The sequence below is a fragment of the Mus caroli genome, unplaced genomic scaffold (assembly GCF_978045245.1).
Source record: "Mus caroli unplaced genomic scaffold, Mus_caroli_1 scaffold_8, whole genome shotgun sequence".
In the NCBI taxonomy this organism is placed as follows: domain Eukaryota; kingdom Metazoa; phylum Chordata; class Mammalia; order Rodentia; family Muridae; genus Mus; species Mus caroli.
This window is the reverse complement of record NW_028227263.1, coordinates 41,381,334-41,395,306: the sequence shown is the minus strand read 5'-3', so window position 1 is coordinate 41,395,306 and position 13,973 is coordinate 41,381,334. Positions and strand designations below refer to the sequence as shown.

Sequence of the window (13,973 nt, the reverse complement as noted above, 5' to 3'; positions counted from 1 at the left end):
GCTCCTTTAGCTGATCCTACTCATAAGTATAATTCCATTATAGTTTTAGGTTTTTATTAGGAAAGCCATTAATTAAACTTTTTATGTTTCAGTTATTTTTTCTCAGGATAGAGTCTTCTGGAACAATAGTGTGTGTCCATTAAATTAACTATGCTGATTTCCAACAACTCATATGAAGCCCCGCAGTCTTTCATTCTTAATGGAATTCCCGGTCTGGAAGCAGTGCATATATGGATCTCTCTTCCACTCTGTACAATGTACATCATCTCCCTAGTAGGCAACCTTGGCCTTGTATATCTCATTTACTATGAGGAATCCTTACATCGCCCAATGTATTTCTTTCTGGCCATGCTTTCTCTCATAGACCTGTTTACCTGCACAACCACTCTCCCCAATGCCCTCTTCATTTTCTGGTTCAAACTTAAGGAAATTAACTTCACTGCTTGCCTAGTTCAGATGTTCTTTGTGCACGGATTCACAGGTGTGGAGTCTGGGGTGCTCATGCTCATGGCCTTGGACCGCTATGTGGCCATTTGCTACCCACTACGCTATGCAACCATACTTACCAACCCTGTCATTGCCAAAGCTGGGCTTGCCACCTTCTTGAGAGGTGTGTTACTGATGATTCCTTTTCCATTCTTGGTTAAACGTTTGCCCTTCTGCCGAAGCAATGTCATCTCCCATACATATTGTGACCACATGTCTGTGGTAAAGTTATCCTGTGCCAGCATCAAAATCAATGTCATCTATGGTCTCATGGTTGCACTTCTGATTGGAGTGTTTGACATTTGTTGTATATCTGTGTCCTACACTATGATCCTCCGGGCAGTGGTCAGCCTGTCCTCTGCAGACGCTCGGCAGAAGGCCTTCAGCACCTGCACAGCCCACATATCTGCCACCATCATTACTTATGTTCCAGCCTTCTTCACCTTCTTTACTCATCGTTTTGGAGGTCACACCATCCCTCCTTCTCTTCATATCATTGTGGCTAATCTTTATCTTCTTCTCCCTCCAACTCTAAATCCCATTGTTTATGGGATGAAGACTAAGCAGATCAGAGATAGTATCATTAAATTCTTTCACGATGAAAAAGGTTCAAGGTGACCCAAGAAAAATTCCTTGGCCTTTGGAAAGTAAGCAGAGGACTGAGAAATAAAACTATAACCAGGAGTGTTTTCCATTACCTCTTCAAGAATATCCATTTTAAAGATGCCCAAGAATGTTGAGGAAAATTTATGTCTGCATTTATATCTCAATGCTTTTCCCATATTCCTCTATTGCTAATTTTAAAAAATAAATTATCTTCACTTGTCTGATAAGATTGTATTTATTATATACAACATAGTACATTAAGGTAAAGATACATTTTGTTGTAAAGTCTAGTTAACTTCACATACACAGAGAGTAGAATGGTGCTTTTCACCTCCAGCTTCAGTTAATTCAGTGGTACGGGATTACATTTTAAGTTAAATACCATCTACCTGTGACTTTTTAATTCTCATGGGGTAGATGATCACCTTATATGCTGCTTTAGTGTTTGTTAAAAGCTGTTGCATACCTTCCATAAACTGATGTCTAAAGTTTGTAGAGTATACTTAAATGATAAACTTCCATTTATCTTCTGCTAAGATGCCCAAGTAACTATAATTGGCCTCCATTCTTTTTAATGGGAATAGACTGCTTATTTCTTCTCTGACTTTGTAAAGGCCAGTATCTTAACTACACAACTGAAAATATTTTAATTTATGATTGCCTCCATTAAAACTTTCTGATGAAAGCAAAGGTGACCAGAAAGAGAAATGGAAGACTCAATTACAATTTTCAGTTGTATATACAAAAATAGTTAATTTGGAAATTAAAAAAGTAAGTATAAATAAATGAACAAATCTACCAAATGAACAAATTTAGTTGATTGGCCTGAAACTTGGAGACCCATACCCTATACCAAATTGCTCCATCTCTGTGAGTCCTGAAAGATTTATTCTTTGGAGTAAGGAACATGTGTCCATTCTAAAAACTATAGGGCCATGATATGCTTTTTGAACTTTATATAGGGAGAAATCACATATTTCTTCAAATAATTCATATAATGAATTTTATCTTCTGGATTTTTTCCTAAGACTATGCTTTACCTAGTAACCTAATTACTTCAGGTCAAGGGCATTCCATGTATAAATACCCTCTTAACTGGTGATTTGTGTGCCTATTCTTATTCTTATTACCTCATACAATATATTCCAACTGCAGCCCTCCCTTCCTCCACTTCTCCTAGTATCCTATGTCCCCTCCCCTGATCTATTCTTCCTCAATTTCCTTTCAGAATAGAATAGGCTTCCCAGTGATAATACAACATAACAGGATGCAATAGGACTGGGAACAAGCCCTCATATCAAGGTTGAATGAGGCAATCCAGTAGGAGGAAAAGGATTTCAAGAGCAGACAAAAGAGTCAAAGAAATCCCCTCTCTCACTTTTAGGAGTCTTACAAAAACCTCAAGTTATACAACCAGAGCAGAGGGCCTGAACCAGACCCATGCAGGCTCTGTAATTTCTCCTTTAGTCTCTGTGAGCTCTTCTATTCTTTAAAATTGTTGTCTCTACAGATTTGACATGAGGGATATTGATGCCTAAAGAATTATGCAGATAACAAGCTACAAGTAAAAATAGTAGTTACTGATCTTAAAAATGCCATTTACTAAACATAGTTCAAAAGGTCTGCAGAACAAATTTACTTAAAGTAGGAGTGACTATACTTAATGAAATCTGAGTATCTCTTTCTGAACAGTTATATACACCCTCTTTTCTACAGTAGAACTTCTATTCTACTGAATATTTCTGTCATAATGTGTCAACAATGCCCAATATTTCCAGGTGTGTGGCAGCAGCTTAAATGTTTTGCTACAATGTAATTTTATAGTTCAGTCATATCTCATTCAAGAACCATATGCCATTTGCAACTTTGGTTCCCTCCACTTTAGAATATCAGTTGCAGTATTTAGTGGGGTATTATATAAGGACTGCTCAGGACCTAGAGAGAATTTGTATTATCATCTATGAAGTCATGTTACTTTTTTCACTGTTATTCCTGTTCAACTCGCACATCAGTTCCACAGTTGAGAATCATAAAGTCTTCTTTATGCAATGTTTTTCTTACAAAAAAACTTAAATTTCACATATAATAAATACATCTCCAGGATGTAAATGCCATATATTTCCTCTTTTAAAAAATGTGTCAAAGGTAAATCAAAACTTTAGTTAAGATTCTAATTGGAAATCTGAGCGAATCATTATTATCTTGGGTAGATTTAAATTGGGTAAGATGCAATATGAATGTCGGGTAAATGACTGAATTAATGAGTAAATAAAAGACTGGGGCTTTAGTCTGTAAGAGAAAGGTACTAGGAGAGAGCTACATACAGAGCTGCTAAAGTTCTTTGAGAAATTTTCTAACAGGTTTTCTGACTTTGGTTGGAAAACCCAAGAGTCATCCAGAGAGCTATTGCAGCTCTTTTAGAATTTTTCTAGCAGGTTTTCTGAAACCCAACAGTTATCTAGAGACCTATCTGGAGAGCTGTCTCAAGCAGACTACAGAGCTATCAGCTTGTACCCCATCATTGGCTTTGACGGTTTCTTCTGGTGCTTCCAAATCCCCCTTCTTCAGAACCCCCTCCCCATGTCAGTGGAAAATGGAGGATTCCCTTTTCTTAGCTGGAGGGTGGGGGAGTCCCTCTTCTCTACCTAATCTGAGGAGCCCAAACCACACTCTACCTGAGGAATGTCAGAATGTAACTCTTGGTGAAATTATAGGCTCAACTTCTGGCAATATCTCTCCATGAAAATGAGGTATCCCCAGAACCTTAAACCTCAGCCAATGAAACTCCACCCTAAGAAGAACCCCTTCCCACTTTCCAAGGGTTTTATAGAACCTGTTCACCATGAATAATATGTATTACTCTGTTTCATTGAATATCATCTAAGAGAGCTATGTCATTGAGCCTTATCTAAAAGTGCTGTAACAAAAAAAAAAAAAAATAAGAGCTGTAACACTGAAATCTCCAAAGAACATCTCCTCCCAGCACTCATTGCCAGACCAGGATTCAGCTGACCAACTAGTTCAGACTTCACCTCACACTTTCTGCCCAGTGTACACTGGGGTCCAGACACCCCATAGGAAGACATGGAACTCAGAACTTGGCTCTCCTTCATCCTTTCTGGCAACAGCACCTGGACTCACCAAGTGAAGAAGGAAAAAACAAAACCGAAAACAGAACAAGAGACTCGATGCTACAAATGTTGCATAATTAAAATGTATTTAAACCCAAGGTAGAGCACCCAGGTTCAATTCTTAGCACCATTATCATGACTCACAAACTTCATCTCTAAGAGATCTGATGCCCTCTTTTGGCCTCTGTAAGAACCAGATGTTCATGTGATATACAAACGTGCAAACACACACAGATTAAATAGATACATACATACATACATACATACATACATACATACATACTTTAAGCTCATCTATAAACTTAACATTTTGTATTTCAGCTGACCTTTGAAATGGTGTTTTTATTCATTGTGAGTGTAATATCAAAGAAAAATATTTACTATTATTTGAAAAATTTATCAAAACTCGTGCCTTAGAGGCAATATGAAAGTTCACGTCTACTGGAAAGAAGGAAGCTTGTGTCAGGCCTACCTGGTTTTATAGAACAATTCTGAGAGCTTGCCTCTTGCATATGACACAACCCAGCGACTATCCAGGACTGGGAAAAGCCTCTATGCAGTGCTGGAACTGAAGAAGGGTGCTGAGACTAAAGACATCAAAAAAGCATACAGACATTTGTTATCTTTTGTTGCCTGCTCACTGGTTGTTGTTTTTGCTGCTGCTGTTTATGCTGTGGTAGACTTAATCCATCAGCTGAGGAAGAAGAAGAGGAGAATCGCCAAATGAATGTTTCTTCTCAGCCTTCAAGATCAAGAACACAAGATATTGAAGCAGAGGATTAAGACGTGACAATAATTAAGGAAACGTGGAGAGGAATGGGGTGCTGGCCCAGCAAGAGTCCCTGACACTCAGCCCACTGGATACATTGAAGAGGGAAAAAAGTAGCCCTGTCTCTACACTCACCCAGATTTGACTCCTGTTCTTAAAAGAAATCCCTGCTGCTTCAGAAGCTATTATGACACCCATCCTCGTAAGGATATCTCTGCCCTCCACAGCACACAGAGCCTGTCCCCAAAGAACCTTCCAGCTGCTTTTCTGTTTAGCTCTGACTCCACTCCTGTCTTTATCCACATGTGCTCTCAAGTCATGTTGGCAGCTGTTTGCTGAGTGGGTGCAGCTTTCTCCAGTGGGTCCCCGGGTCAATGTCCAATAGGCCCCTGACACTTACTAACAAGTTCACCAGGATCCTGATCACCAAACAAGGTGGCTCCCATCCCAGGAGCTGTTGCACCAATTAATCCTCCTTCGTTGGAACACTGTGTACTAAGAACTTTTAGCACCAGCCTCATTTATTTGCAACACCTTTGGAAGACTAGTCTCACCATCTTCTGGTACCTACACCACTGGTCCCAACACCCCATTCATAAAACAGCTTGGGAAACTTGTGTTTGTGGCTACCCTTGGACTTCAGCTCCATCCTTAAATCCATTATTAGCTGCAGTCCTGTGGACAGGCTGCAGTCCATGCTTCCAATCTTGCTGCCTCTGTCCATCATGTTACTTCACACAAAGTGATCCCCTTAGATCTTGTTGTTAGCACAGACGTGAAATGTGATGGGACAGACGACTGTATGAAGGAGACCTCATTTAGCCTTTTGAAGCTGTTGGCTTAGCATCCTCTTTGTATCCCGCTTTATCGTTCTTTCTTACTATGTAGGATCAGAGCCTAGGAACCATCAAACCTCTCTGTACTCACTGAGAAAAAGGCTAAGGAATGTTAATTATAAAAAAGAGCTTTGTGGAAAAAAAAAAAAAGAGCTTTGTCAAAAAAAACCAAAAAACAAAAAAAACCTCATGCCTTTCTTCTTTTAATTATGTATCTGTATAGGACCATATTTTCTTCAAAGCAATATATTTCAAAAATTACAGGGATAGATATGAAAAGCAAGTCACTATATTTTGAAGCATGTATTAAAATATGTTGGGATATATACCATCTTATTTGTTCTGGTTTTTGCTTTTAAAATTTAGCATATTTTCATACAAATATTTTATGGGAGTATTTAATAGACATGGTATAGTAAACAAATATTTTTCAGGGTTGATTTTTAATATAATCATATAAAGATATGTCATATAATGTACAGCTTTCTAGAGCTTCAATAAAATTTAATAGAGTTAAGTGGAAGCAAAAGCCAACAATCCTGAGACTTGCTGGTTAAATATATTAAAAGCAATTCTTCACGTTTATTAGATATTCACTTATTTAGCTAGGTGTATCATCACTAAAGTGCTAGGGAACTAACCTAAGGCCTTATATGTACTGAGTGAACCCTGAACCACTGAGCTACATTTTGAATTTTTCTTCCTCTTTAAATTAGGGTAGATATTATAGGGATTAAAATGTATAATTTTAAATACATAATATTATTTTGTGTATATATATATATATATATATATATATATGTTACTAATAATATATATATATGCGTGTGTGTCCATACCATTGGAACATCCCCAATGGTGTTCACATGGCATTCAAAGGTGACCACTTTTTTCTTTTTTTTTTTAGACACCACCTCAAACAAAGAATTATAGGCAACAAAGAATGCCAAGAGTGAAAGAAGTAATGTTCTTCCAGAAATGAGAGCCCTAATCTGTTATCCAATGACAAGGGTTAATCCTGATGTGATTAACATGTACCAGTAACACTGATCAGACTAAGCAGGTTATATTTATATAATTATACATATATGAAAAGGTTTGAATTAGAGAGGAAACAAGGCAGATCATGGAAGAGGTTGAGGAAAGAAATGGAAGGGAGAAATGATATAATTATATTTCAATTTCAAGAAATTTTAAATTTGCATCTTTAGCATTAATTAGTGCTGACAAGTTTACAAAATATTTTTTCCAACTTTAAACTACCAAAAATATATGAAGGTTTTACTCATTCTACAAACTTCCAAGAATTGGTATTTAGCTCTTTTTATTTTAAATATTCTGTGTCTTTGGTATTATGCTTCCTTTAGCTTGTTCATATAGATTGATACTATTTGGCATTTTATATATTCTTTTTCTTGAAAGCCTATTCGTTGTAATTATAGCAATGCTGTATTAATACCAATACAAAAACACCTTTTATATCTTGATATCTGCTGTCTTGAGCTTTGTCACAACAATTAAATTAAGCTTTCATAAAATTTTACTCTATCACCATTTTCTTTTTATAGATAAGATTAATTTAAAAATTGAATTCTATTTGAAACATTTTTTTAGGTTGATTTTTTTTTTGATTTTTAATATTTTTATTACATGTTTTCCTCAATTACATTTCCAATGCTATCCCAAAAGTCCCCCATAGCGCCCCCCACTTCCCTACCCACCCATTCCCATTCTTTTGGCCCTGGCATTCCCCTATATTGGGGCATGTAAAGTTTGCAAGTCCAATGGGCCTCTCTTTCCATTGATGGCCGACTAGGCCATCTTTCGATACATATGCAGCTAGAGACAAGAGCTCCGGGGTTCTGGTTAGTACATCATGTTGTTCCAACAATAGGGTTGCAGATCCCTTTAGCTCCTTGGGTACTTTCTCTAGCTTCTCCATTGGGAGCCCTGTGATACATCCAATAGCTGACTGTGAACATCCACTCCTGTGTTTGCTAGGCCCCGGCATCGTCTCACAAGAGACAGCTATATTTGGGTCCTTTCAGCAAAATCTTGCTAGTGTATGCAATGGTGTCAGCGTTTAGAAGCTGCTTATGGGATGGATCCCTGGATACGGCAGTCTCTAAATGGTCCATCCTTTCATCACAGCTACGAACTTTGTCTCTGTAATTCCTTCCCTGGGTGTTTTGTTCCCAATTCTAAGAAGGTGCACAGTGTCCACACTTTGGTCTTCATTCTTCTTGAGTTTCATGCGTTTAGCAAATTGTATCTTATATCTTGGGTATCCTAAGTTTTGGGCTAATATCCACTTATCAGTGAATACATATTGTGTGAGTTCTTTTGTGATTGTGTTACTTCACTCAAGATGATGCCCTCCAGGTCCATCCATTTGGCTAGGAATTTCATAAATTCATTCTTTTTAATAGCTGAGTAGTACTCCATTGTGTAAATGTACCATAATTTCTGTATCCATTCCTCTGTTGAGGGACATCTGGGTTCTTTCCAGCTTCTAGCTATTATAAATAGGGCTGCTATGAACATAGTGGAGCATGTGTCCTTTTTACCGGTTGGGACATCTTCTGGATATATGCCCAGGAGAGGTATTGCTGGATCCTCCGGTAGTACTATGTCCAATTTTCTGAGGAACCGCCACACTGATTTCCAGAGTGGTTGTACAAGCTTGCAATCCCACCAACAATGGAGGAGTGTTCCTCTTTCTCCACATCCTTGCCAGCATCTGCTGTCACCTGAATTTTTGATCTTAGCCATTCTGACTGGTGTGAGGTGGAATCTCAGGGTTGTTTTGATTTGCATTTCCCTGATGATTAAGGATGTTGAACATTTTTTCAGGTGTTTCTCTGCCATTCGGTATTCCTCAGGTGAGAATTCTTTGTTCAGTTCTGAGCCCCATTTTTTAATGGGGTTATTTGACTTTCTGGAGTCCACCTTCTTGAGTTCTTTATATATATTGGATATTAGTCCCTTATCTGATTTAGGGTAGGTGAAGATCCTTTCCCAATCTGTTGGTGGTTTTTTTGTCTTATTGATGGTGTCTTTTGCCTTGCAGAAGCTTTGTAGTTTCATGAGGTCCCACTTGTCAATTCTCGATCTTACAGCACAAGCCATTACTGTTCTATTCAGGAATTTTTCCCCTGTGCCCATATCTTCAAGGCTTTTCCCCACTTTCTCCTCTATAAGTTTCAGTGTCTCTGGTTTTATGTGAAGTTCCTTGATCCACTTAGACTTGACCTTAGTACAAGGAGATAGGAATGGATCGATTCACATTCTTCTACATGTTAACAACCAGTTGTGCCAGCACCATTTGTTGAAAATGCTGTCTTTCTTCCACTGGATGTTTTTAGCTCCCTTGTCGAAGATCAAGTGACCATAGGTGTGTGGGTTCATTTCTGGGTCTTCAATTCTATTCCATTGGTCTATTTGTCTGTCACTATACCAGTAACATGCAGTTTTTATCACAATTGCTCTGTAGTAGAGCTTTAGGTCCGGCATGGTGATTCCACCAGAGGTTCTTTTATCCTTGAGAAGAGTTTTTGCTATCCTAGGTTTTTTGTTATTCCAGATGAATTTGCAGATTGCACTTTCTAATTCGTTGAAGAATTGATTTGGAATTTTGATGGGGATTGCATTGAATCTGTATGGGTTTAGTGCAGAGTTCTATCAGACCTTCAAAGAAGATCTAATCCCAGTTCTTCACAAACTATTCCACAAAATAGAAACAGAAGGTACTCTACCCAACTCATTCTATGAAGCCACAATTACTCTGATACCTAAACCACAAAAAGACCCAACAAAGATAGAAAACTTCAGACCAATATCCCTTATGAATATTGATGCAAAAATCCTCAATAAAGTTCTTGCTAACCGAATCCAACAACACATCAAAACAATCATCCATCCTGACCAAGTAGGTTTCATCCCAGGGATGCAGGGATGGTTCAATATACGGAAATCCATCAACGTAATCCAGTATATAAACAAACTCAAAGACAAAAACCACATGGTCATCTCGTTAGATGCGGAAAAAGCATTTGACAAGATCCAACACCCATTCATGATAAAAGTCTTGGAAAGATCAGGAATTCAAGGCCCATACCTAAACATGATAAAAGCAATCTACAGCAAACCAGTAGCCAACATCAAAGTAAATGGTGAGAAGCTTGAAGCAATCCCTCTAAAATCAGGGACTAGACAAGGCTGTCCACTTTCTCCATACCTATTCAACATTGTACTTGAAGTCCTAGCCAGAGCAATTCGACAACAAAAGGAGATCAAAGGGATACAAATTGGAAAAGATGAAGTCAAAATATCACTTTTTGCAGATGATATGATAGTATATATAAGTGACCCTAAAAATTCCACCAGAGAACTCCTAAGCCTGATAAACAGCTTCGGTGAAGTAGCTGGATATAAAATTAACTCAAACAAATCAATGGCCTTTCTCTACACAAAGAATAAACAGGCTGAGAAAGAAATTAGGGAAACAACACCCTTCTCAATAGTCACAAATAATATAAAATATCTTGGCGTGACTCTAACTAAGGTAGTGAAAGATCTGTATAATAAAAACTTCAAGTCTCTGAAGAAAGAAATTATAGAAGATCTCAGAAGATGGAAAGATCTCCCATGCTCATGGCTTGGCAGCATCAACATTGTAAAAATGGCTATCTTGCCAAAAGCAATCTATTTGAAACATTTTTAAAGAAAAATGTACCCTTCCACCCAGCGTTGAGCAGGCTGAATCAGACTTTGTTTCTGCCACAGTTGACTAGCTTACCTAAGGGTGGAGTTTTCAGACCTTGGTAACGTCTATTGTATACCATATCTGCAGCTTCCTCCAAGAAGCCACAGCCTGCTGAACAGCCTGAACTTGCTTTCCTGATGAGATCCTGACAAAACAATGAGATCCTGGCAACGTGAGGGATGGCTCTCCCTCCTTTAAATTCAAGACCCTACCATTAAAGATTAAGACTTGATCAGAGAACTTTGTCTTGACTCATTATTTCTCTCACTCTCCTTCCCATCAAATCCCAGCTTTCCTTTCAGGAACCTAGTAACCAATGGCCGCTGGTGGCTACAGAAAAATATTGTATGAATTTCTGATGGCAAGACTTGAAATTAATTTTTTTCCTGTTACCATGCTCCTTGTCCCCTGTTTCTGCCAGTTTATGTTTTTCTATATATTAGTTCTTATGACAACTATTTTGCCATTTGACATCCAGTGATTACAAATATGAAATCCAACTTTTTTTTTAAAGTTTTGTTATTGCACTTACATTTGTATGCTACTGGAAATGTTACCACTGTATCCTTGTGTATTGATTTTAGGGATGATGATGACAAACAGGTCCACGTCAACCACAGCCTAGATTCCCAGGAAATGGTACATAAGCTGGTACTATAATGTGTCTCATTAGATGATGGAAATGTTGAAAGTGGGTTGTGTTGCTTGCCACCATACATAGTTGTGAATATCTTAGCATTCTTACTCTCTCATTTCTCAGCTTCCTATATTGTGTTTTCTAACCTGTACCATTTGTACACGGAAAAATTTCTAAACTCGTCACAGAAATCATTCTCTCATGCTGTTTACACATTTATCAATGACATATGCTGGATGCTGGGGACCTAATTCATGTTGCTATAAATTAAAAGGATAAAAAGCTTTGATACCACAATAAACAATGTCTGTTCTCTGAATTCTGACATAGCAGACTAAGGATTCTAATTCTGTTACATACAGGTTTTGCATGCCAGGGGAGGGGTGTTAGATTCATTTGAATGAATCCTTTATGAATGGAAGAAGATGAAAATATGTTATTTGAATGTTGTCCGTGGTCTGGTAAATAACCTGTCACCAATGCTCATATAAGTGACCCTAAAGTTGTTAATTCACCAGGGAGTAAAACCCTAACTTCTTCTCCAGGTTTTTGGCTTGTTTTATTTTTGCAATTCCATCAGTAAATATTGTTCTGGGTGTGTACTGTGTGACCATTTCTCCTTAGTCAACTCTCAGTAGGAAAATGACAGGAAAACTTGGAGCCTGCATTCTCACTCCCTGTGTTAAGATCCATGCTCCATTCTGTAGACTAAGCATTGTTTTATATTTTATGTTTGTCCACAGTATATTACACATCTTCAACGACATAATCCTGCTCTGTGATTTTAAATCCAAATCATCTTTCATGGTTCATGCTGCTCACTAAAAACAGCTTATTGAGAGACTCTCTAGAGGTAATCAGAGTGCAATCCAATAACCGAAGGTGGTTGTCATAAATTCCAGGGTTCAAAAAAAGCAGTCACAGGAGGATTAACTTTTTTTTTCAGGAAGAGGAAAGTTTTAATCCTTAGGGAATTGTGATCCTGTGGGTAATGAGTTGGCAGTAAAAAGTCTACTGCAGCAGAAAGATAAATCTTGCTTTTCAGGGACAACACCAGAATGCATCCAGACTGGGAGGTTCCTCTCTGTCTGCCCTGAAAGGCCACAGGTCACAGATCATGGCCAAGGCAGCAACTGCTGCTGAGGTCTAGGCTCTGGAGTAAGGTACTGAAACAACAGAGATGAAGTGTGTCAGACAGAGATCAATGACACGTCTGAGATGCTGTTGAACCTGTGTGAAACAGGATTGTTTCAGACTATGTAGCACAGACATTGTTGATGTTTAAATGTTAGAGATGTTAGAGGAGGGGCAATGTCTTTTATGCTGTTTCGTCTCCATTTCAAATTATCTAAAAACATATATTAAACAAAGTTTTAATATAAGGATCATTGTTTTATGTCAATATAGATTTTTATTAGTTCTTTAAGAATTTCATACAATGCATTTTGATCATTTGGACCCTACTCCAGCTCTTCTTAGAAACACCATGCACTACCTACCCACCCAATATTGTTTCTTCTTTGAGAGGAAAAAAAAGGTCAAAGTAGATTTTTAAAAGAGTTAAATATCTATAGACATTTAAATAGTTTGAAAAATTCCTTGCAAATATACATATTTCCTTTACCTGTATATTTGAAACTGAGGCTTATCAAAAGAGAAAAAAAAAGGATGAAAGAAAAAACAAAAGAAAGGATGAAAGAAAGAGCAAAAGAAAGAAAGGACAGAAGAAAGGAAGGATGAAAGAAGGAATGGAAGAGAAATAAAGAGAAAAAGAGAGAACAAGAGATAAAGAAAAAGAGAAAAGGAGAGAGAAGAAAGAGAAGAGAAAGACAAAAAGAAAGAAAAAACCTCTCATATCATTCCAGCTCCACAAGGAAGAAGAAAACAAATATCTCTTTTACTCTTCTTCATAAACCTGATTCTGAGACCCACAAAGAGAAGGGTGCTGAGTGTCCTTAATCCCTTTCTCCAAAAGCGATTGCCATCACTCTCATTCCATATTTCATACGTCTATAGAAGTCTCTTCCTTCCTCGCTCCATTCCTTCCTTTCTTTCTTCCTTCCACTTTAATCTTTGCCTTATTCCTGTCTTTTTTCATAAGTATTATTCCATTTATTTAAAGCTCAATCAGCTACCCCACATGCATCACATCCTGGGTTTGATGCCCAACACTGTAAACTAAATAAATATTCAAAAACAATGAGGGTAGAGGTTTCAATATTGACTACTTTTGGAGGCATGTGGAGAACTGTATGAAGATTTCTGAGCTAATTTGACTATTTGAAGTGGTGATATCACCATAAAGCCTTACTGTTCATGGCATTTGATTGCTAGCATCAGCCACAATATTTCTGGAAAGGAGTAGAACACTGGTTCTAAGGATCTGCAGCTTATCTAGTGTTCACAAAAACACCTTCTTTATGTAGCCTGGGCCAGTAGCTCAGTGGTAGAGCATTTGTCTAGCACATGCAAGCCCTGAGTTTAATTCTCAGTGTAAACAAACATTCTTTAAAGAATGCAAATCATTGTCATCGCATGTCTTAGATGTTTAATGTTAATTAATAATTTAAGCAATCATGTTCATGTACTTAAATATCACTTTTTAAAGAAAGGGCCTTTATCATAATAGGTGTGTTTGTGTGCATGTGTATGTGTTAACATATATGGTTGATACATGTATATGCACATTTCAAATGGTTGTGGGTTATTTTTTTTTCTTTCAGAATTCAAGGACAGAGAGGGA

The 13,973-nt window shown here is 37.6% G+C and overlaps 1 protein-coding gene, 1 non-coding gene and 1 pseudogene across 2 annotated transcripts; all 3 read left to right on the top strand.

Annotated features, from left to right (window-relative positions):
* The first annotated feature begins 150 nt into the window (after nucleotides 1-150).
* Nucleotides 151-1,104, top strand: LOC110298971 (olfactory receptor 52N5). Its single transcript, XM_021168521.1, has one exon. The coding sequence runs from the start codon at nucleotides 151-153 to the stop codon at nucleotides 1,102-1,104; it is 954 nt and encodes a 317-aa protein (XP_021024180.1).
* A 2,314-nt stretch (nucleotides 1,105-3,418) lies between these two features.
* Nucleotides 3,419-3,480, top strand: LOC115031580 (U7 small nuclear RNA). Its single transcript, XR_003837260.1, has one exon. It is a non-coding gene; the product is annotated as a U7 small nuclear RNA (small nuclear RNA).
* A 13-nt stretch (nucleotides 3,481-3,493) lies between these two features.
* Nucleotides 3,494-3,543, top strand: LOC115031581 (U7 small nuclear RNA; annotated as a pseudogene).
* Nucleotides 3,544-13,973: the final 10,430 nt, after the last annotated feature.

Excerpts from the sequence above, each read along its gene's own strand:
- LOC110298971 (XM_021168521.1), top strand. The coding sequence starts at position 151 with ATGCTGATTTCCAACAACTCATATGAAGCCCCGCAGTCTTTCATTCTT.